At 41.3% G+C, this 24,206-nt stretch overlaps 2 protein-coding genes across 7 annotated transcripts in view; one reads left to right on the top strand and one right to left on the bottom strand.

The window, feature by feature from the left end:
• SYNJ2 (synaptojanin 2) overlaps window positions 1-8,498 on the top strand; it is a 71,772-nt gene extending 63,274 nt beyond the window's left edge. For 2 of the 3 annotated variants that reach the window (XM_040597359.1, XM_040597361.1), the window contains 5 exons: window positions 1,661-1,795; window positions 2,991-3,103; window positions 3,807-3,915; window positions 5,258-5,460; window positions 7,318-8,498. In XM_040597359.1, coding sequence (XP_040453293.1) covers window positions 1,661-1,795; window positions 2,991-3,103; window positions 3,807-3,915; window positions 5,258-5,460; window positions 7,318-8,109 — 1,352 coding nt within the window. In that variant the 3' untranslated portion in view covers window positions 8,110-8,498. The remainder of the gene's footprint in view (window positions 1-1,660; window positions 1,796-2,990; window positions 3,104-3,806; window positions 3,916-5,257; window positions 5,461-7,317) is intronic. The other variant, XM_040597360.1, reaches the window with a different exon arrangement.
• A 4,159-nt stretch (window positions 8,499-12,657) lies between these two features.
• Window positions 12,658-24,206, bottom strand: part of SERAC1 (serine active site containing 1) — a 29,932-nt gene continuing 18,383 nt past the window's right edge. For 3 of the 4 annotated variants that reach the window (XM_040597364.1, XM_040597362.1, XM_040597365.1), the window contains exons 11-17: window positions 22,710-22,860; window positions 21,726-21,867; window positions 20,839-20,939; window positions 18,483-18,580; window positions 17,760-17,942; window positions 17,128-17,271; window positions 12,658-15,187 (exon numbers count right to left, since the gene is read on the bottom strand). In XM_040597364.1, the coding sequence (XP_040453298.1) occupies window positions 15,051-15,187; window positions 17,128-17,271; window positions 17,760-17,942; window positions 18,483-18,580; window positions 20,839-20,939; window positions 21,726-21,867; window positions 22,710-22,860 (956 nt within the window). In that variant the 3' untranslated portion in view covers window positions 12,658-15,050. Of the gene's footprint in view, window positions 15,188-16,740; window positions 16,777-17,127; window positions 17,272-17,759; window positions 17,943-18,482; window positions 18,581-20,838; window positions 20,940-21,725; window positions 21,868-22,709; window positions 22,861-24,206 lie in introns of all 4 variants that reach the window. The other variant, XM_040597366.1, reaches the window with a different exon arrangement.

A 24,206-nucleotide genomic window follows, 5' to 3' on the forward strand; every position in this document is an offset into this window, starting at 1 on the left:
TGACGCAGACAGATTTTCCAAACAACCAGAGTGATACGCAGCTTTTTTGCCCACCTTGAGTCATAGGTTGGGTGCAGCGTGGCCAGACCCAGAAACCTAGCCCTGAGTCAAGGAGTAATCTGTCATTATTAAATACTCTAAAGCCAATCACTTTGTATTATAGGATGCCTTGCCCTCCAAACACCTCTGGCCTACTGTGTGATGATTCATTTAGCTACAGAGAATTGCAATGATTCTTTTCACCCACACTAGCTCTTCTCCACAAGAAACATCACAAAGTAAATGGAGATTATGAAGTGTAGTTTGAAGGAGGTCATGGTGGGATCATGATCTCACACAACTCAAAGTATGATATATTCAATCCATCTTGAAAGTCTCTGCAATTTCAGATGCCTCCATAAGCTTCCAGTTCTGCCTGAGTAACTCCTAATCGAAGGTATGATGATTGTATAGCTGGTGCTAGACACAGATGGAAACCAGTGACGGGCAGAACAGTGTGTATGTGTGTTTCTGAGGTCAGAGAAGGGCATAGCCGCATGAAACTGATGTCCGTAGGAGCTATTGCCATAAAGCAGCAGCCTTTTAGGGGAAAGGACAGAATGGTGATGGCTGGTTTTTGCCTTGTGTTCAGTGTTACTGCTACAAGCTGTGCTTTTAGGTGCCTGTATGACTCCTTGGATCCTACTGATGAGCCTGTATCTGCAGCTTAGAAGTATTGAAAATACAGAGAGATGGGGGAGGGCGGGTTGGGCGGATCACAGGCTCTGTCTCTGTGGCTGCCATCCGCTGCTGAGTGGGAGCAGGAAACTGTGAGGCAGCTCGGTATTCCCTGCAGAGCACAGCTTTCTGACAAACAAGAGCTTGTGTAAAAATGCCTGAAGTATGAGAGGCTGCTGGTACACAGTTCCTTCCCCATCCTTTCCAAACCACAGGGACAAAACTACACCCCGTGAATTTTGGAGCCCTAAAGAACAGAGCTGCATGGCTGGGCAGCTGTGCTGGGGTGAGGGAACTGAAATAAAGCCCTCACTGTAGCAGACTGGGAGACTAAAGCAATCCCTACTTCTTGCCCCTCCAGCTGTCAGAGAGGCTTAGATGGGATGAAAGACTGTGTAATTACCTAGGCATATAAGGTGCAGGCAAGGGCTAGCAGATTGGGGCAAGCGTACCTGTTAGGTGATGTTGCTGAAAAGCAGAGATGTGATGAGTGAGCCATTCAGAGGAATTTTTCTCTGGCACAAACCCAGTTCTCCTGAGTGAGTACCTCAGTTGTTTAACCCTCAGAGAGAATTCCTGTGTTCAGGAAGTAAGACCAAGGGATTGACATGAACTAGCCTCCTCGTGGCTGCTGTGACACAGTTTGAACGCGAGCAGGTTGCCACCAAATCTGGCTGTGAAAAGCGCAGAATCTAACAAGGTGACTAGTAACCCTGAAATCAGATGCAAACAGCTAATAAATGCTGGAGAAGGAGAGAGAAGAAGCATTTGACAAAAGGGTAGATGTTTCCTGGAGCGGGAGCAGGGAGACCTTTGGGGAGAGCAGAACAGTATGAAAGGAGCCATGTCGTCTGGCTGAGGCTGGCCTCTGTCCTGACCACTCAGATTTGGTGTGTCTCACCCAGTGTGTATCTAATACAGATCCTTCCTAAAATTTCCCTAGATGATACAGACCTGGCCGATCTGAAGCAGGAGCTGGAGGCAAGTGGGGAATGCCACCGCCGGACCCCAAGCAGGTCTCTCTCCATTCCTACCAGGCCTCGGCCACTTCAGCCACCACAGAGGCCTCCCCCTCCTGGTGAGTTTAACCCTTTTTTAATGCTGTGGTAGCCCCATCTGAACGGTTTTGCCTGCCATTTCAGGGTGACAAAGTGAGTAATACCTTGTTCTGGAATGTCAGGCTGCTGAGGTACTTGCCTCCCGGTCTGTTTCAGTCTGACTGTGGCTGCCATTAGCAACGGGAGAAGTTTGTCTTTAGGATGACATACTCCAAAAAAAAAAGCCTTTAGTGAGGATGGAATGGCCCGTATGTTTCATACTAACTCATCACTCAGGTTAGTGAGTTGACCAGCCACTCTGTGGCAATAAAAATAAGTATCAGGGTTTATGCCTGCTGAGTTCTGAAGTCACTGTTTTCTTACACTTTCTTTGCTTCTGACTTAATTGTAGCCTTCATTTTGAAAAGCTCTGATAAAATACTCATTCTGGACTCATTTTTGTCCTTTTCTGCTTTGCAAGCAGTTCTTGCTCTTGTGGTTATTGAAAGAAATGCAAAGTGACTTAGGATTTTCTGTGAGGCACAGAGGGGAAGTGACGCTCTTTACCTAAGCTCTACCCACCTGAGATGCCATCAGTGCTTTTTATGGCTACTTCTGGGTGAATGCTAATTGCCAGATCAGCATAACCATCTTTGCCTTCTGTATGACACAAGCTATACATCACGTTTTTCTTGCAGCCCAAAAGTCTCTCTTCTGTGTATATTTCCCAGTCTTAAATTAAAGGTTCTGTCAGACTCACTGCGGGAGGATGAGTTCTTTGGGATCATTCCCATTCAGTTCTGAGTCTGTTGCACAGAAGCGACACCACCAGTGTCTGTATTTGTGTGCCTGGAATGCAGTGCTCAGCTGAGGTTATTAAATTAATTAAATGAAAGCAAGACTAAGTAGGAAACTGCTTCCTGAAACAGTTCAACATTTCAGCATTTTATTCGGTGTTGAGATTTTTTTTTCACCTCAGAGCAACAGTTCAGCCCATCACTCCTCCTAGATTAAAGTGTCTGGCCCTTGGCACTCAGGCAGAGGGACTCAAGGTCCCTGGTGTCCTCCAGGAAGAAGGTCTTGCCTAATATGTCTGTCCCTGGAGGAGAAGGGAGGGCGATAGTGTCTTTTTTATTTATCACAAACGATTTCTGAGCACATTGGTTTTGCTCCATTGCAGAAAAAATGTTTTATCAGCTCTTGAATGTAAAAAAGCCATTTTTATTCTGCTTTCAGCTGCGACATCAGGCAAAAAGTCCCCCTCAGATGGTTCCCTCTCTCCAGGAAGCCACTCCACCTGCTCCATCCTGGCAACTGCAAAGCTGCTACCTGGAGCCCCTCAGCAGCCAGTGAGTTCTGCCATTCAGCGCGGCCACTTAGCTTGTCTACACCTGTCATGAAAGGAAGGAGGGAAGGCCACCACAGGCCTGAGCTGGAAATGCTAAGATGAACTTCTTGTACTGTAATACTAGACTGTAGGACCTGCTAGACACCAGAAAAACATTATTAAATTGCCAAGAATTAGAAAGGCCAAAGAGGGCAAAAGAGAATGGTGCATGACCAGGGCACTGTTGGTTTATTCCACATGCTGCTTTCTGACAGATGCTAACCTGAATTTTCAACACTATGTTAATACACTTTAATTCTTTTCAAACCTCTTTGTTGCTGGGCCATGCTACTGCCCAGAATACAGACGAAGCCTTGACTATAGCCAGCAAGGCTTCTAGCCACGTCAGGAGATAGAGACCAGAATGTGGAAACACCTCCCCACTCCTGTCTTGTTGGATAAGAACCGTAATGTATTGAACAAGGGATGGCTAAGGGACTAGCTGTGGCAGTAAGCCACTGGCCTGTCTGTCAGCTGGTAACAAAGATGTAGTATCTGCCAAAAGACTCCCCACCATTTCTGTAGTATTTATAGATCGTTGAATAGCCACTGGCAAAACCAGAATTTTTTTTTTTGTAATCTTGAACTTAGCTGCAAGATTACAGGTGTACAAGAAAAATCACTTCTCTCAAAATTACTCATTCTTATATGTTTTTTTTTTAAAGCCTAAAGTCCGGACTGGAATAAGTAAACCTTACAATGTCAAGCAGATCAAAACCACCACAGCTGAGGAAGCAGAAGAAGCTATTAGATGTCTTATGGAAGCTAAAGGAGGTAAGCACAGCTTTCTGATTTCTAAAAATCTTTAAATAAAGAAAACTGTAGGTGTATTCATCCATCCCATCATAGCCCAGTTGCACGTATTCCTATTCAGAAACTCACCTGAACGCTGACATACACATTCTTGCAAGATTGTACTTGGTGTTCTCTGTCAGTTTTGATAATACTAACTTTTTTTTCCCCAAGATGACTCAAGCTGTATATTTTGTTGTAGAACCTGTTATGAGAAGCACCTTGGGTTATTTATGTCTAGATTTAGTCTGAAAAATTAAAAGATAAAAGATGGGATGTTACTAAATTGATTGTGCCTGTGTTAGCTCAGTTGCATAAAGGATATTTGCTGCTCTATTTAGTGAATGCTCACTATTCCAAGCAGAACTAGAGAATAAATACAACTGTGGGAGAAATAACCTGGATTCTGTTCACATTTGGCCAGCAAGTATAGTTGTAACCTAGATAGAAGCTTGCATCACTTTAGCTTGAATAGCTAAGTTAAAAGGCTACTCTGTGTTTAGGCTCGCTCTCTAATCCCTGGAGAAGAGAGCTTCTTGCAACTTAGAGCAGGAAACTAGCTTTGGTACTGAAACGTAGGCAGTGTGAGTATATCCTCCAGGGTGGCAAGCAGTATTTCTGCTGATGCTGTATGAATGAGAAAGAATGCAGAATGACTCTGAGATAGCTACCTGAGCTTGCAAGGCTCTCAGTTTAAGAGAAAAACATCCCTTTTCATTTGTAAATAGAGCAACTGCAGTCTGGAATAATCAGATTTAATTAGAAATCTCATAAAGGCATCCTGATGTTTGTTCCTCGGAGAGTTCTGTTCATTTGGTTTTGAAATTAGGTTTACTCTCCATTTATTTTGAAATTCACATTCGGCATTTCACTCAGTGTGGGTAAGGGAACTAGTCTGGTCAGCATCACTTTCACTCCCTTCTGCTGTACCACCAGTTGGCATTTACAGTTCTTCCCAAAGTACTTTACAAGATGCATTTGGTGTCATCGTCTTGATTTTCCAGGTAAGGAAACTAGGGCAAAAGGAGACTCGGGACTTGAATCCAGTACTCCTGAACTCCCAGTCAGTGTTTTTTGCACTTGGCTAAATGGTGGCACAGCACTGCTGGTTTGGTATGAAATTATTTCAGATAGGAGAGTTTTTCCCTAACTGCCTCTTACAAATGTAACAGGATTGCAAAGGTCTGTCTTTATTTCTAAAACCTACCTTCCTGGCCCGAGCCGGCCCTTTAGGTATCCACATTTTGGAAGCATGATTGTGAAAGAAATTATCTTGAAGCTATCTTCTGATCAGGCCAAGACACTATCTGTTTTTGCTTTTCAGGACTACAGGAAGATGCAGCAAAGCCTGCTCTAACTAGAAACCAGATGTTCACCAAACCTGAGCCTCTTCCCAGCATCACAAAGTCAGCATCATTTCAAGGGTCACAGGCGGGACCAGTGCTTGTGCCCCATCGCCCACCACCCAAAGTTCCAACTGCGAAGAAGCCAGTACCTCTACAAAGGACCGGAGTTAAGGTGGGCAATGTACGATAGCTACTGCAAAGTGCACCCAGCTTCCCTTACACAGTGCGACCAATGGCCGGAGGGGTGGGCTGTTAAACAGTTTGCATGAAGTCCTGTCGTTTAACATTCTTAGCCATCAGGTGCCGAAATGATTCCGTGTATTGTAGTCACCAAGGCATAAAAATGTAAGAAAGATCTGAAAGGAAACAGAGCCTTGAGTTCCTTACTCAGCCGTATCCAGCTTTTCTATTTGTCGGTCCATTCTCTTAGACTTCATTATTTTTCTTCTGGTTAGTCTAAACCTTGTCAGGATTTAAGACTCATTCCGTTATCACAGCGTTTATTTTTGACCAGATCATGACTGGTCTGCTCTGTAATGATCTGAGGCAGTTTCTTCATCAGTATGCTGTTCAGAGACATCTCGCTTTTCTCACACACCTTGTTTCAGCCTTTCACTTTGAATTCTGGATTCTACTCAAGAGTTCAGGTTCTTAAAAATACAAACCTGTAGGTGTTCAAGTTTTAATCTCTGTCAGGTCTCTGCAATGTAGATAATAGTTCTTTACCTCTAGAGCTGTTAAAACGATTATTTAATGGTGAAAGCAATTTTAAGTACAAGAGAAAGACAGGTAAAACCTTTTATACTCTTCCTTTGACAGAACCTCTGCTAGGAAGCTCTGTTCTAACTTGTTAGGACTCCTGCCTCACCTTCCTTTCTAAAGGCATTCATCCTTTATAATGGACTGTGCCATGTCTACTTAGCAGATTCACAAAAGAAAAAAAACCCACACAGCACAGTGCATGCCCTTTCCTTAAACATTCCGTAACAAGGAATGGTCTGTTTATTTTGTTTATGTTGTCGCCATTCCCAGGGCACTCCTGAAAGGAGCAGAGAGGGATGTTAGTTAGTGATATGAGATCTCCTGCAGGAATATATCTATTTCAGTTTGACTCTCCTTCAGACTTCTATGCCTTCCTCCATCTGAGTGAGTTCAGATGGGAGCAGTGTACTTGAAAACCTCTACCCAGTCCACCTCTAGCATTAAAAAAGCATGCAAGCACATGTAGGGAACTTAACAACAGCATATAGACAGAAGTGGCAGGGGATATGTCCATCATGAAATATTGACTAAATATTCTGACTGCATTAAAAAGCCTGTATATTTTTATTAAGAACTAAAATGCTTTCATTCAGTCACACAAAGTGTGAGAAATCTGAAGCAGCTCTTGCCCTCCTGGACTAAGCTGGGCTCTGGTTATTTATGTATTTATAACTGGTGAATATATGCTAGTACTAATTATAGAGTAGTTTGGGTTGGAAGGGACCTTAAAGATCATCTGCTTCCAACCCCCTCCCATGGGCAGGGACACCTTCCACTAGACCAGGTTGCTCAGAGCTCCATCCAGCCTGGCCCTGAACACTTCTGTGGCATCCACAACTTCTCTGGGCAACCTGTTCCAGTGCCTCACCACCCTCACAGTACAGAATTCCTTCCCTATTTATTTAGCCCTCCCTGTGCATTCTTACTTAAATAATACTAGTCAGCAGAGAGATGTAACGAATAAGTAACTCTTCAGAACTGTTGTTAATTTGGCCCAGAGCGAAGTCCTAACATGGAAGAGATGTATTTCTCACACAGGCTGTAAGGTCCTTGTCCTCATACAAGACTCTGTAAATGAACACAGGTCCAAGGTACGATGCGTGAGAGCAGACCCAAGCAGGTACAGTGCAGGCTGTCAAGCCTCCTCTTTGTACTGCTTGTTTTTCTTCCAGTACTGCCAGCTTTTCTCAGTAACGCCACCAATAAGACTAGCACTAGTAGTGACTCAGAGAGTGTCATTTTTGTTCTCAAATTTCTTGTTCCTTTTCCCCCTCAGGCCATGCCTACAGAAGAACAATCTGACCAAGCACAGTCTCCTTTTGGCTTGCCAGAGCCTGGTCTAGAAGCCACAGCTCTTCTTAGTCCGACCAGGATTACTCCAGTACCTAAACCCAGAACACCACAACCTGGGAAGCCCCAGGAGAGCAGGGGGAGCAGCGAAAGGCAGCCCCCCTCGGCAAGCACAGCTGAGGCCGTTGCACTGCCTCCCCACAACGCTTCCTTTGCCCCAAAGGTGCCACCACGAAGAAAGAAGTCTGCTCCTGCAGCTCTTCATCTGCAAGTTTTACAGAGCAGCGACAACTCACTTTTTAGTGGGTTAATGTTCAACTCCAACAACAACAATCCTGGATGCTGCTCCCAAGCTCAGGATGCTCGTGTCCCTGTGCAGGCTGCTGTCTCTGCTCCTGCATCCTCTGCCAGCCCAGAAAACAACACAACCAAGCAGTTGGCACCAAATGCCACAGAATTGATGGCTAACCTTCAGGGCCCTCCGGTACCAGGTGGCCAGCACCCACAGCTCTCCGATAGCAGCTCCCTTCCAGAGAACACCAATCTTTTGGACCTGGACACGGATTCTTCCTGCCCTCTTTCCATACAGGCAACATCAGCCACTTCTCCAGCACACACTCCAGAAAAATTTAAACACCCCAGCTTGAAAGATTTCAGTCACTGGGTTACATTTAGTGATGACGAAGACAGCAGTGCACTGTCAGAAGGGTTCAACAAACTGCTTGTCTTCGAACAAAACAAAAATACCTTGAAGCCAAATACTGATTTAGAATTGTAAGATTTTTTCCACTTAATGTTCCTGCAGAAATCACAATTATGATGCAAAATAAAAATTAATTTTTTGCACAACGATTTTTTATTTAAGGAAATAGGATCATCTGCCCATGCTACATTTCATTGTCATGTTTAAAAATACTGCCCCTGGAGGGAAGTGTATAGAGTATATACAACCTAACATTATCTACAGCTTATTTGAAACATTCTTTATTCTAAGTTATTTCTTTTTATTAATCTACCTTAAGATGTTTTATTTCATTTCAGGTACAAATCATACATAAGAACATGTAATGAGGTATGGAAAAAAGACATCACGAAAAACATTTTTCTCTGAAATCTACATATATTAATCTATTTCTCTCACTTGAAATAAAGCACCCTTATCTTGAATAGTTGACTGCTAGTTATTCTGGAACAAACATCCAAACGGGGAATATGCAGCAATATAACTGCAGTAACACGGATATTGTTCTACTACAGAAGTTTCTGCTGTGGAAACAAGGCTTAGACGGTATCTTCTTGTAGCTCTTAACTAGTCTGCAGTGTTGGCCCCAGTACTTAACTTATTAAACTCATTCCTGCGTTAAAAGTAAAACGAAAGGTGTGTACTATGAGGCTGTAAAGCAGAACCATGAGAAGCGGTGCCCAGGCATCAGCAAGAAATGCGTTTTTACTCCAGACAGGCAAGCAAAGCCCCACATTACAACAGACCTCTTCCAAGCGCTGTGCTGCTACTGGCGCTGTAATAACATGCCTCCACGAGTCTGGAAGGCCAGGGTAGCCCCTCAAAACATGGCTCCAGCCTACAACGAGATCAAAGGCCTCCTGAGTTCGTTTTCTACCACTAGGTTCCAGAACTCACCCTGGGTTTTGTTCACAGCAAGTCAGTGCCAACCACCATACTTCACACTGCAAGAGCACGTGGGCAGTGACAGCCCCTTTTTGAAGAACTGCTATAGGTTGCTTGTATATTACCTGTGCAAATACTGTGGGAGTACAGGGAATAGTCGTGCCCAGCTGATGACATCGGTCATTAGCATATTCATGTCTTATGCTAAAGGGAGTTTAATAGTTCAGTACTTGTGTCCCTGTTCCCATTCTGCTTCGTAGTAAGAAAATGCCATTGCCAGTCTTATTTCCACAGTGCAGATGAGGAAAGAGCTGGTCTTGGAACCTAAGTTTATGCACAGCATGTGCAACGCAGGCTGTGTTACATCCTGAAACTGAGCCACACACACGTGACTGGGAATGGCAGAACCCTCCTGCAGAGAGGAACAGTCACTTACGGCCTAATGAGTTTGCCCACTCGCAGTAAAGCTCAGCTTGGCCACCAGGCTGGTTGCTCTCGCTATGCGTTTCTGCTGATCCTCAGCTATGCAGTCTGTTTATTTTGTACCAGGGTAGGAGCTGCCGTGTGCTTCCCAGCCACCTCAGCAGCTGTGGTAAATGCATGCTGCAGCAGAGGGCCAGGCAACCCTGAAAAACAGTAGGATCACAGAGCATGAGCTGGGAAGGCTAAGAAACAGCACCAGGCCTGGGCACCGCATCTAAGACTGAGGACAAATTGAAGGCTCGCGCGCGGTGCCGTAGGCGGCTGTTGCTCAGGTGCACTGTGCATCCAGCCACATAGAGGTGCAGCTGGGAGGCAGCTGCAACGCACAGGGTAAGACTAACTACCATAATCTGTTCATTGCAGGTTCTTGCAAACAGAAGGTTTGAAAGACGGTCATGTCCAATGGTTCCGTGACAGCCCAGCCAGGGGAAGCAGCCCCTGTTAGCCACTGCAGAAACTCCAGGCAAGTAATCCTTCATGCCTGTTTTGCTTCTCCCTCACACTTACTCCCTGTTCCACCACAGCCTATAGGGCAAGTGTTTCAGGCGAGTCTATAGGTCACTTACCACAGTGGGCTGGCTCATGAAGTCCTGCTGCTCAGCTCAGAGCAGACGATCTCCACAATGAAGTCACTCCTTGTTCAATCTCCACAATGAAGTCACTCCTTGTTCGTTAGCGAGCCGGCAGTCGTGCTTCTCAGACACCCGAGATTTTGACAAGGATAATCCACGGTGCTCAACACGTCTGCTACTTGCTCTAGCTGTGCAGGCTTTTGCCTTGCCTGCGCAGTAAAACTGTACACGACAAATGCCATTTGTTCAAAGCAGGCAGTTAAAAGTGATAAACAGATTGCAACTTAACAAGTTACCATGACAAGAGAAACATCAAGATCTTTTATTATTAAAGGAAACAGCATTTTTAAGCAGTTGGTGAAGCTGAAAAAAACCTCTTGTTTTCAGATTTTTTTTGCAGAAAAGATGCATTAAAAAAGTTCAGAGGTTCAGTTTTTTTCCCTGTAGGAAAATTAATTGGCTTGTTCTCAGCTTCTTGGAAACTGGGAATTCAGCCATTTTCTTACTTGTAATGCCTACCTGTTTCACTGCCAGTGCCAAATTCTGAACGCAAGACATCCTGTAGGAGAGGATGCTGCCTTTGTCTGAGCACCTGCCATCCTCCTCTGCTCCCTCGTTTGCCAGACACTTCAAAAAAATTGCAAAAACCTTCAAAGGCCAAACCAATAAAGCCCAGTACTAAGCTTCTGAAGTGTCAGTTTAACACGGTAGCAAGCTAGTGAATAATGCTGAAGCGAGATAGCTGTTTCCCTCCAAGATGACACAGAGCCTTAGACTCCTGTCCTCCTCTTAAAAAAAAATACAGTGAATATTTATGGGCATATTTCAGTATAAAACATTAAGAGCTGTAAAAAAGAAAGAGTACGTTATATGACCATAGCCAACATTTTCTGCGAAGATAATTAACAGCTCTAGGACAGCTAATTTACATGTTAATGAAAGTGTTAGCAGGAAAGCCAATTAAATTGGATTTATACAAGTCAAATAAAATCCGCTTTATTACTCTCCTTGAATAAAAGAAGTATCTGGCCTTTAGCATTTTATCTTATTTCTATGTATGTGGCAAGCTGCCCATTAAAGCATGAATCCCAGCAGCTAGCTGGTTTATACTATCAGTGACAGCATGTACTCTTCAGCTGCAGCAAATCAAGGGAAAAGAACAGACAGTCAAGCAGAAAAGGTTACAGCAAAGAATGAGAAATCTCCTGTCTCAATATATTATCTTCCACACTGCTGCTCAACACCCCAGCCAAGTGTTTTTTTGGAGGCAGGTGCTTGTGACCCGCGTTCTAGTTTTAATGGTCAGAAGCAAAGCAGGGCCAGACTTGCTCTGTGTTTATGAAACCAGTACAGAAAACTCAGACTGCAGGAGGCAGGGATGCCTTCCTTCTCGTTCAGGACTAAGCTGGGCACTGCCACAATGTGAAAAGAGGCCAAGTAACCCGAACCATCGTTACCTGATGTCCACAGGGAACCCACAGCACGGCTCTGTCCTCAGGTCTGCTGCCCATTCTCACTGGGACATCATCAATGGAAACCAGTATCCTCAGTGATAGCTATCAGCCTTGAGGGCCATATAATGAGTGGTTGCGAGTGGCTATCCCGTAATATTTTTCGTGTTGTGAACCCAGCACCTTGAAATCTTAAAATTGTTGACACTGACTGTGAAGCCAGGTATGAATGATTTACCAGATGCAAGTATGTGTCTTGTGCTTATTTAATGTGAGAGACTTTGGCAAGGGACTAAGACCATGGGAGCTTGCCCAGGATGCTGTAGTACAGCAAATTAAAGTTACTACAGGCATCCTGGTTGGTCTGCTGCACTCACGTTTGGGGTGAGAAAGTGGTTTCCTTGGTATAGCAACTGCCCAATTTAGCTTTTTTAGGTGGGTGATCACTGAAACAAAAAGAACCAAAACCAGAGTAGAATTTATACTCTGACAAAACAATATTTTTGCTTTTTTCTTTTTGTCTAGAATTGCCATTTTCACCAGATGGAAAATTTCTCCTTTCTAGCTAGCAGCTCCGCCTGGCACCATGGAGCACAATCACAGTGAAAGCCAGTTTGCACTACTGTAATCACAACAATTGAAAAACCTGATGCCTGTTGCTGCTAGAAATACCAATACGGTTACACAGGAGAGCTGGACAACAAGCGCAAGAGGACTGACAAACTCCTTGTAGTCCTGCCTTACTATTTTAGTCTTGGATGCCACAATGCAGACTAAATACCATCTTCTCAGACAATCCACACATAACTGCTAGCCTCATCTGCAGCTCAGTCCCCTGCTAGATGGGATTAAAGGCATAGTTTGAGACCTAAGAATTTACATAAAGGACTACTCTGAATGAATGTGACACCAGAGAAGCATGGACGTGTAAGTTTCTAATGGGAAGCAGACATGGATGCTACACAACAGACCTTCTGTCCCTCAAACTAATGTCTGTACACAGTTTAGGAGGCAAAATCCAAAAGCACAATGGAAAAATTGTTCAGTTTGGCAAAACATCAATGACCAGCTGCACCCCCCAGAACTCTGCCACTTGCTGAAGATGAAGGGTAAACATTAAATTCTTCCAGCGTGAGACAATCACACCCACACAAAAAGGAGGTCTTTAACAAAAGTGACCATGATCCAGAGTATTCATTTGGCAGATCATTCACCTTTAATACGTTTTGTGGTGTATCTAGCACATTTTTAAAAACACATTTCATTACTATATTAAAAAAAAAAACACAAACCCCACCAAAAAACCAACAAACCAAGACACCAACCTAAGCCCAACACCCCCCCCAGTTACTAGTTTTAAAAGTTACACATATATACATACAGTTACAAAAAGGAGAAAGTTGCCTCAAGAGTTCCAGTTACAGTAACAAAACAGATGCATTTAGAGATTAACGTGTAACGCCATTGACTTGAATCCCTGTAAGCCAAAGGAGTCTATTAAAATCAACACAGGATTTGCCACACTAAATATGCATTCGGTTATCAGAAGTCTTGTCTATTCACAATGAATTCCACATACCCGCTACTTTGTGAATACAAAGTGTTCTAATGTATTTACACTCTGAAGTTTAAGCACAGTATGAAAAGGATAAACCTCTTTCGAAGTTACAACTGTTCTGTTAATTTTCTATCTGAAATACCGCCATGCAGTGTTCTTACCTACGTCTTGGTTGGGGGGGGGGGGGGAAGCTCTTTTTGCCAGTGTAGTGCTGTACATTCTCTGCACTGCTCTTGTGAATTTTACTACGCAACTCCAGCAGGTCAAGGCTCAACTTCCAGAAGTGTACTTTCAGATGTAGTGTCCTCCTGGGCTGGAGTGCTCTGAGGTGGGAGCAGCTGAGGTGGCCTCAGGACCTGGCAGGACTGCGATGGCCACTGGCGCCTGCACCAAGCCCATGCAGAACTGCAAGGTGCATCCCACCTCTTTGGTAGCTTCCATAGCCATAACTTCAAGGCCAGTAATACCAGATCCATCTCATGTAACTGATGCTAAGAGGTGTCTTAAGCCTGTCATCAAGACAGGCCTTATTTAACCAACAGTCAGCTACAGCAGAATAGCCTAATCATAGCCTGTGTTTCCAGAGAGGGTTGGGGGTGTAAAGAAAGGAAGGAAAGAGACCACAATTAGTCTGTGCTGCAATTTTAACTGCATTGCAAATTATCTAAGATTTCCAAAAAAAAAAATAAATGACTGAGCACTGCCTTTTTTCTTTTTTGTCTCCCTAAAAATACTTATTTTTATCCGTTCTATTACGATATCCTTAACATAAACTGAAATCTGACAATACTGCTGTTTTTCTCTGTATCTACACCAATTGATACACTTGAGCCCCAAGAAACCAAAACATCTGGGATATTCTGCATTTCTGGTGGGACCTTGTGATCACCTGAATTTTTTCCTGCTTTACTTTTCTCTACCTGAGCTCTAAACTCTAAGCATTAGCTTTCTTAGCAGGGCCTACATCTGTCTTACTCCACTTGAGCATTTTCAATGCTCTTCTTTAAATCACCTAAAGAAAAAGTTTCTAAACGAGTAACATGAGCCAGGGATTTGAATGTACCATCTTCTCGGTATGTCCCAAGAGTAAAGCAGGAGCTAAGCCTCTGTTCTGTATCTTCCATATGAACAAGCACGGAACTGCCCTGAGTCTGACCAGATGCACACTGTCCTAAAGAAAGCAATCTCATAAATTGGTAAGATTAAGAGAGAAATGTACGAGAAAGTGAACATTTCTTCTGTTTTGATTTATACAAACAGATTAAAACAACTACAGTTGCCTACGCAAGACAATCTACCAACCTATCTCTAACTCATGCAGGAAACTGATGGCATATTTACTGACAAAGTTGGGTGGTCTATTAAATGAAAAGGCAAATTACAAAAACTCCTGTAATTGGGCCGCTAGACCAAAATCCTACCTTCATTCACTTGGATAAAGTTCTCCAGGCTCCAGTCAGACTACTTCACATGGACAGTAAAGCAAAGCTTTGAGGCAGCCACATGCTGCTTCTCCCCTTTGACACAACAAATAACCACCTCAGTTAATTGCTTCTGATCCTCTCTGTAAGACTTCAGTCCCACGTGTATTTTTGCCTTAATGAGACCATCTACCTCCAGGGCAAGGTTGGTTTTTTTTTGTTAAAGAAAATATCTTGGGCACTCTCCATAGTCTAGCTGTGTTGCTCCAGAGCAATATCTGTAGACTAAGTAAAACTTCTCTTCACCGAGTCCCTGTCCCCTCCAAGCCAAATTGCTGGAGAATTTACACAGATTTTGTTAACAGATCATGGCCACTCTAAGCCAACACACATTTTTTTTTTGCCATGTTTATAGGACTTCATTTTGTGGGTTTTTTTAAATACATTTCAGAAATAAGTTGAAGAAGTACTACTGAAAAGTGTTTTAGCAGCAGATACTATTGATATAACATCTTTGTAGTTCTGCTGATCCCTTCATAAATGTTAGGAGAAGAACTTACTGTGTTACACCAAATAGAGGAAATAAGCAGCCAAGGATGGCAAAAACTCAGTCGCCAAGTTCTTGGGCTAAAACATCCTGAATGAACTTCAATGTACGTTGGTACAGGAAAGCATCCTTCTTCTTTGGCTTACAAATATTTAGATGATTAACATCCACTGGAATAAGGTCTCCAATTCCTAATTCTGTGAGAGGGGGGAAAAAAAAAAAAAAAGAAAAAAACTACCGAAGTTTTAAGATCACCTAGACTGAAAAGCACACCTTGCATTAGCAATTTCAATTTCAGAAGCAACTTCTCCTGTCTTCAGTTTAACTGTTTTGTTTTCATTGTTTTTTAATGTACTAAAAGCATCAATACACACTGCTAAAGTCAGATAGAGCTATACACTGCTACAAAACTCAAACTGGTAAACCGTTAAGTTAGAATTCTATTATCTTTATTGGGAACACACAAATGTACATTTCTCCGTATAGAAAACTTTGAAGAATGAAAACTTCGAAGAATGAAAACTTCATTTACCAGCACTTGAGACTGAAGCATAAGCATTGACATCAACAGGGATAGAGTTTAATCTGGGGTATCCAGATTCTGATCACCACTAATTGCCCATATCCCTTATAAAAATACTTTGATGTGGAGATTAAAAATGGGACTAGAACGAACTTGAAACATGCCAGAAATCACTACACCCAGTTCTGGGGAAATGAAAAATTTACATTGCTTAATTGTAGAATACAAGGATCCCATTTTCAGCTACTGATTTTGGGGCGCACTATGGCATTTAGTCTTTCCTGACAGCTATCACTAGTAGTGAACTTTCCAGTTAGGATGCTGTGACTGCCACGTTCCAGTTCATTATGTATTCACTCAACCTCCTGAGAAATTCTCCATTTTGCTTGGAACTCTGTATCTTTAACCATGTAAAATGACACTAGAGCCGGATGCAGGTTTGCTTTCACATGCCCAAACATGTGTGTAAGAAACAGTGAGCGTAGCACTTGTCAACCCGGGGTTTGAACAAAATGAGTGGTGTGACATGGAACCATCATGTACCCTCTAAAGGCTTTCAAGACAGCTCACGTGAACCACTATGTGTCATCTCTAGATGAGGAGAAATAGACCAGAAAATTGTAAGTGCACAGTGCTTATTTGTGCACTTTGTTACCCAGCCCCTCTTTTTCATTTTATTTTGTTAAATCAAAAAAAACATGAATGTCCAGATTTTCGGTCCTTGCCAATAAAATTGCATCAGCAACATTTCCGCAAACAGCTGCTTCTTGAGAAGACATACTGAAAAAATACTGCTGAAATACTCAGGAGAACAGGGATGTATAGTCTGCCTTTCTCAGAGCAACTAGCCTTGCATTTAATCTAGTGGATTTAGCTGGTGGAAAGCCTGATCTAAAACCCAACAAAGGAATCATTTCTGTTCAAGGCCTTACAGGTACCTTGGGCAATGCAGAAGAGGGTTTTGCTCAGGGGAAACCTGAAAATACCAGATTTGAAAAAACTCTCTATCTTCAACACCCAAAAAAAAAGCAAAAGAAAGAAGTGTCTGGTTTTCCCTTTTCCTACAAAAGGCAAAAAGATGAAGGAACTCTCCAGAAGGCAAACTCTACTGCTTGGGTACCTGAGATAAGGATAAAAGATTCTTAAAGCTGAAAAACAACTTTGTGACTTTTTCCTTCCATTAGCAATTTACTAATTTTCTTTCTTATATTTTAAAGGAGAAAATACCTGGAACTTGTGGGAGCTTCTGAGATACTATTCAGCCTATGTATGCAAGATAAACAACAGTTACTCCTAATTACAGAGGAAAGGACTACAACAACATAACATTAGACCAGGGTCCACCCTGCTTTTTTCAATAAGCAAGTGTTCCTTGCATTTAGAAAAAACAAACCAAACAATTGCCATTCTAAGATATAAATGTAACTGCCTTTAAACTACAGTCTCCCTGCTGAGATTAAACTCAGCCAAACGTTTAAACAAAAAATCCCACGATGTAACAGATTATTTTTTTTTTTTATGGTCTTTCCACCATAGCATTTATAATCCTTCCTCATTATTGACGCTTACATGACTATATATAAATTAAATAAATTAAATGGCTACTTGACTTACTTGCTGATTCCAGAGGTACGACGTGCAGTTTTATCATGCTGCCTATGTGTGTTGGTAAGGTTTCTGCAAAACTCAGCACTGAAAATTTCTTATCTTTGGCAAAAGACAGGAAGTCATCATTCAGCTCTTTCAGGGCGGGAGAATCTGAGAAAAAGCAACAAAATTTTGGCAAAGTTGTCTTGAATATAAGATTATAGCATTTGCCTGGCAAGACTGCATCCCTAAAGAGATGTTTTGGAAAAATCAATGCTGTACAAAAAGGAGTAGCATTTTGCTTGTAATGCCTTTTTCCAGCTATCATATACAACAACTCTTTATTTCTGCGTAGCGTGGAATTTGTTTAGAAGAGTCTGAAGTCCAGCACATGTTGAGTTGTTTTCATACCACCCACCACATCACTAAATGGCCTGCAAAACTCTTCTATAAACTTTTTCTGACTCACTTTTTCCCCTCGCCTCTGCCATCAAATGAAACAGCTACTCAGAATTACTTACAGTAATTCAACACACAGCCCAAAGCATAAAAAGGGGTTTGTTGTTTTTATCCAGCTTTTTCTGACAGCATGATAAGAAAACCATCATGAACAGATTAGCATAGATCCCTGTTGTTAGAAGGTAGCAAAGTGAGCGTACCCTTGCTGAGTTCTTTAACCTCCACAGACGGAAAAAGAAGATATCTGGCATTTATAGAATATTCAGCCAGCTGGGAACCATGGTGAGGTACGCTATAAAATATGATTCCTCTGGTGTTGTTTACAATTTTATCCATTTCTGGATTCTTGGAAGCATCCACCAGCATCTTTTTGACTAGGAGACCTGGCAACAGAAACTGAATTAATGCAGGCATTTAAACCGCTGTGAAAACAATGATCATGCTTATTATCTATGAATCAACTAACCCTATTCTTGCCTTAGCTGATTAGTCCTTAGTTTGTCAAATACGTAAGACTAAGTTGAAAAAAACAAAACCTAAGGAGGCATTAAAATAAAATGTCCATGAATGATGCAAATCCAAGTTTGTTTTGCTTTAAGTGTTGCTAATGGCATTTACTATATGCCTGATCATGGAGAAAATTTTGCCTCTGAATTCCCATTCACATAAATTTCAACTCATTGCTTTTGTGTTTTTAAATCAACACAGTAAAAATAAACAGCAACATAAATCATTTCAAAATGTATATGCTATTGAATATAATGCATTAAAAAAGCAGAAATCTATTTTCCATTTTCAGGTCTTTGCAAATTTTTTAGATATACTATTCTGAATAATTGCATTTCAGACTGAATTTGTTTAACTGCTTATTCTGAAATATAACAGCAAATAAATACTTTATATCAAGCAGGCAAAGTGCTTACCACCCATGCTATGTGATACCCACACCAGAGGTCTGTCTCCAACCCCAGCAGCTCTGAGCTTGTCAAGAAGCTCATTGCTCCTGTAAGCAATGGACTTCCTGCAAAGAAAAAACACACGCAAGTATGATGGGTTAAAAGGCAATGTTAAACCAGAAAGAATTCTCAGTGCTGCACATTTGTGAAAGTGATTTAGGTACATAAAACATGGATTACTTATTGTTGCTACATTGAAAAATGCCAAAAACATTTGTAAGGTTGGCTTCACAAGTACAACAGGAATTGAGGTAAATTCAATTTCTTCATCTTGCTAGAAAATTTTATTTTAGTTTCACTCACTACTCCCTTCAGCTTTAGTTCGACAAATCTTTTTATGGAGTTTTAGGTAAGTTTCATTTACGCATTGTAACAAAATTATGTTTTCATTTTATGAAAGCATCATCAATACATAATGACCTTTATCCCCTGAAACAGGAATATACCTAACATCTGACAAAAACGTACTTTGCTAAACAACGCTCAAAATGTGAAGCAATGTACAGGAATTTAATAACTAAGTGCATGATCAACCAATACATTAAAAAAAATCACAGATAATGTCTGTTATACTTTCCAGACAACAATCTCTAAGTACTTCATACTGCAATAGTACAAAAGCACAATAATCTCCATTTTATAAATGAAGAGACTGAGTTCTAGAAAGGATAAGCTACACCTTAGAGGTTGAAAAGGCATCTGCAGTACAACCAAAACAAAACCAGTGCCAATTCCCTATCGAGCTTGAAAGTGCAATGTTGTTACTACTTGCAGTGTACTAAGAATCAAACTTAGAAGACCCTTGGATAATGAAAACATCAGGATATTGGGGCAACCACTGTGCAAAGTAATTCACTTCATCTCTACTGGTTCTCAGCATTCTCACTGGAAATTGCTTTTATAACACCTATGAAAAGGATACTCAAATGTGTCTTTTCAGCTGAACAATAGGCTTTGGGATAGCTGGGGCACACAAAAATTCACTTTTGAAACAGTGAATGAGCCTACACACTTAGAGCAATCATAAAGCTGTGATTCTACTGGTACATCTTTCAGATACCTTCAGTATCTTTCATTTTTAATTATCCATATCAAATTATAAACCAATCAAATACTATGCTTGGGTGACCGTATTAGCAGGTAATGTAATTTTTCCATTTTGTACTGAAAAAGACGTTATCTTAAAATAAAGAAAGAAATATATGTTTGTTTATTTTTCAAATTTTCTTGCATTATATTTACTCCAGACAGACACAGGAAAAAAGTTCTCCTAGAATTATTTATGTTGGAAAAGACCTTTAAGTTCATCGAGTCCTGACCTTTAACCTAGCACTGCCGAGTCCACCATTAAACCATGTCCCTGAGCACCACAGCTATACATCTTTTAAGTACCTCCAGGGATGACAACTCAGCCACTTCCCTGGGCAGCCTGTTCTGATGCTCGACAGCCCTTTGGTGGAGAAATTTTTCCTACTTTTTCCTAAGTTTTTCCATGATTCAAAGCCGGTGAAAGGTCTGCAGAACAAGTCATGTGAGGAGCAGCTGAGGGAACTGGGGTTAGCCTGGAGAAGAGGAGGCTCAGGGGGGACCTTATCACTCTCTACAACTCTCTGAAAGGAGGCTGTAGTGAGGTAGGTGTCAGTCTCTTCTCCCGAGTAACAAGCAATAGGACAATATGAAATGGCCTCAAGTTTCAACAGGGGAGGTTTGGATTGGATATTAGGAAAAATCTCTTCACTGAAAGGTTTATTAAGCATCAGAACAGGCTGCCCAGGGAAGTGGCTGAGTCACCACCCCTGGAGGTACTTAAAAGACATGTATGTGTGGTGCTCTGGCATATGGTTTAGTGGTGGACTTGGCAGTGCTGGGTTAACGGCTGGACTCATGATCTTAAAGATCTTGTCTAACCTAAACAATTCTATGAAAATCATATGCTTTATTTTTCATGAGTATAAAGTCATAGTATAATGATTTTTTTTGCTGTGCTTATGAAGAATTATTGGATCATTTTAAGTTTAAGAAATATTCCCCTTAAGATACAGAATTGATGTTATATTTACGTCAACTAATAGCATAATTTAGTGTCTCCCCTAAACAGGAAGCAGAACAGACTGCAAGAATATAGGGAGCTGCCACAAGTAGTTAACCATGAGGTTAAAAAGCTCAAGCATACCACGGCTACACCTAATCTTTTTCCCAACTTGATTTACAAATGCAACAGGAAAAGTTAAATTTACTGTTTCACACCAGGCGATCCCAAGGATCAGCATTACAGGTCTCCCTCCTGCCCCCCCCTCCAAACTGCAGACACTACATTTGTTACCTGTGAGCCTCAACGGGACATTTTGCTTTCCAATCACTTAAATGGGTGTCATATTCCACAGATATGATTCTAAGGGCAGGACAGTCTGAAGCCAGCCATGTCTAAATTAATGAAAAGTGAAACCAAAAGGAGCTTATAATTGAAGCGCAGGCAATTTATCAGCAATGGAGCAAAGATACCACTATGGGGACAATATCAAGCAAGACTTTTGCTCTTCAGTTAATCCCCAAACACATCTTATACATAGACTATTATTCTTTTATTACAAGCTGGTGAACTCTAGCCTGTTGCCAAGCCACAAAGTAGGCCAGGGATGAAGATGGGTTACTGAATCGTGCGTTCCTAGCGCCCTCTCCCGGGAGAAATAAGAATTACTACGATCACCAACAGGACCGATCAGTTCTAAGTTTTACAGAGCTACTTCGGTGGTTATACTAATGTGAGTTGCTTGAAGCAGCAATTACTTATTTACCAACAACATTTAATTAGCAATCTACAAAAACTGAGGTACTCAGACACCTATGTAAGACAGGTTACTTAAATTCAAATGTAATTTAAATTTTAAAATCTTTTTCTGAGCAATAATGGGGCGGGGAGGGAGAGCCAGCGCATGGGAAAGCGGCCATTGCCCCCCCTCTCACTAGCAGGAGAATGATCTGAGAGCACTAAATTTAGCAGGGGGTTTCCTTCACAAGAACAACATGTTCAAAATTTCACCTTGCCAACAAAAACACATCAGGCACTTGGAAAGTGCTCCTTGTGTAACAGATTACAAGTAATTCGATTCAAAAGAGAGAACGACCAGACAGTGTAATTCTAGATCCCCTGGACAGCTGTCATTAATGAGATAACAAAAGCCACATGTGAAAATGTTATTGTCTGTTTACCTTTGGCCAGCACTGGCTATAGTCCTCTTCCCCTTCTGAAGCCTTTTTATCCAAACGCCGGTCAATGTCTTGCTGTCGCCAGGTTTTAAATGCGGCTCCCAAAAGACCATGAACAAAAAGGATGTCTGCTCTGATGGGCTGACTGAGACAGAATAAGGAATGGGTAGTACATATTAAATTTATGCAGAGCTTCTAACCTAAGGGATGCCAAAATATTATTTTTAACGGTATATGTGATTTCTTATCTTCTGGACAGCATTTCATGACATTGCATGGTATTTCAAAAAGGATAGCTAGATCAAGACACACACACACACACAAAAAAAAAAAAAAAAAAAAAAAAAAAAGAGGGATCCACCAAAAAGAGAGATATATAAAAAAAGGTATGGGAAGTACCCACCTTGCAACTCATATTTTCCTACAATGAAAAACAACATTCTCCCCAGCTACTGTTAATGCAGCTTGGTAGTTCCGGCTTTATCATCAAATTACATCTTCACTGTAACCTGACTAACACCACTGGCCCAGGGAACAGTTGCTACTGAGTGACATGCCACATCGGAGACTGCTTCAGTCCCAGGTACACGATCACTATTAAAAGCAGCTGAAGCTGTAAATTTACTGCATCTTAGGCCAACATGTGCTGCTGCCAGCAGAATATTTATAAGCCACTGCATCCCAAGACAGCAACTGCAAAGGTTAAATGGTTGCAACACATGCAAAGCGGTAATTCATCTCATGGTTTGTGTTTGGATTTTTCCATGCAGTACAATAATACTCCTTTCATGACTATCGACTGCTCTGACCCCTTCTGCCCTCCTACCTGAGGATCTAAATTCAGTCCTCTCAACCTACCAAAGAACAGGAGGAACAAGTGACATCAGTACAGCAGCACTCTGATGTCAACTCTTCCAAAGTTTTGTAACTGAACAGTATGGCAAGTCACTCCAAGTACAGCACGTGCAGTATCTCCTTGTGCCTTACCTGCTACGATATTGTGGATGTAAGATATAAACACCATCTGGATACTTCTCTTTCACTGTGTCCCTGTCTAGATTAGCCAAAGCTCTGGATGCATGAGAAGACTGAATAACATGTGGAGATTTCATTACTTCAGCAAGTACAGAAACCCAACCTACATTGAAAAAAAATAAAGTGGCAGGTTAATTAATAGAAACCTCATCCAAACAAAAGAATTCAGAAACATCATCCTTCAAACTATACTTGTGAAAATAGATGTTAAAACTTGAGAACGGTAACATCAAAACAAATTATTTCAGTCCACTGTCTTTACCGCAGGAAAGCCAATGCTAGATAAGTGGAACCTCCAAAATCAAAAATCCAGAGTGGCAAGGGGGCAATGTATTTTACTACTGTTCGGCTTATGATCTGCAGAATGTCTTCTCAGAAGAAAAAGAAAGTTTATCAGCAGGTCAGTGCAGTTGTCAGACAGAGAACAGATCTCAAGTCTCTTTCTGCAGGTAAGATACAAGAAAGATACAGAAACTAAATGTTCCAGAGAGAAAGTTAAGCTTAAAGCATAAGACAGACATAGAAAACAATGCACAGGAGGAATGGCAGGTAGAAAAATTGATGCTTGCTGTAAGAGTACAACCATTTCTAATTTTAAAATCCAGTGTGTGAAAAACTATGTAACGAATTAAAACATCCCCACTATTCTAAAAATAGTATACTATTTATATCTAAGAAATGTAAGAGAATTAATGAAGGAAATCTTTGATACAACCCTCAATAAGATTTTAAGTCACAGCTCCTTCAACAAAAAACAAGACACTTTATAATACTTCACCTAAGGTATAAAATATAGTTTCTTATTCATGGATGGGGATGGTCATAGTCTACTGAGAAATGCAAAGGAATATCTTTTATGCATACACACACATACTCTGTTTCTTTAAAATCCTGAAAAATGTTGTTGCTGCTAGCAAGAGTGGTCTATAACTCAAAATTACGTTAAAGTCAAGTTCATAAATAAAACTTGGAAAGACTTTGAAGAGGGATTTTCAAATAGAGGCTGATTTGAAAAATAAGGAACAACTTCCTTCATGAGAACTGTTTCAAAACCATATACAGTATGTTGCTACTTGCATAGCCACTAAGTTGCTAATTCAAGATAGCTAGTTCACTGTAGACTGAGGAAAAGGATGAATTGACATGTGAATTTTATTCAAATGCTAGTACCTTTGAGAACTATAATTATTTTTCTAATAATTATGTATTTAAAACACGTATCTAAGCAGAATACATGCAATGTGCAAGTTCTGCTTAAGCAGCACACTATCTAAAATCTGTTTTCAGTTTTCCAAATACAATGAAAGATTGCCAAGCTAGCCCAATTAAAACTAGCAAGGTCTCTGGTATTGCATGGCTCTTAAATGAGTCAAGATGAAGAGTCAAAAATAACGTTTAGAATCCTTCTGCACCCAGATACCCCATTACAGCTACTACACAGTGCGTCAT

This window comes from Falco naumanni, chromosome 6 (genome assembly GCF_017639655.2).
Source record: "Falco naumanni isolate bFalNau1 chromosome 6, bFalNau1.pat, whole genome shotgun sequence".
NCBI classification, from domain to species: Eukaryota; Metazoa; Chordata; class Aves; order Falconiformes; family Falconidae; genus Falco; species Falco naumanni.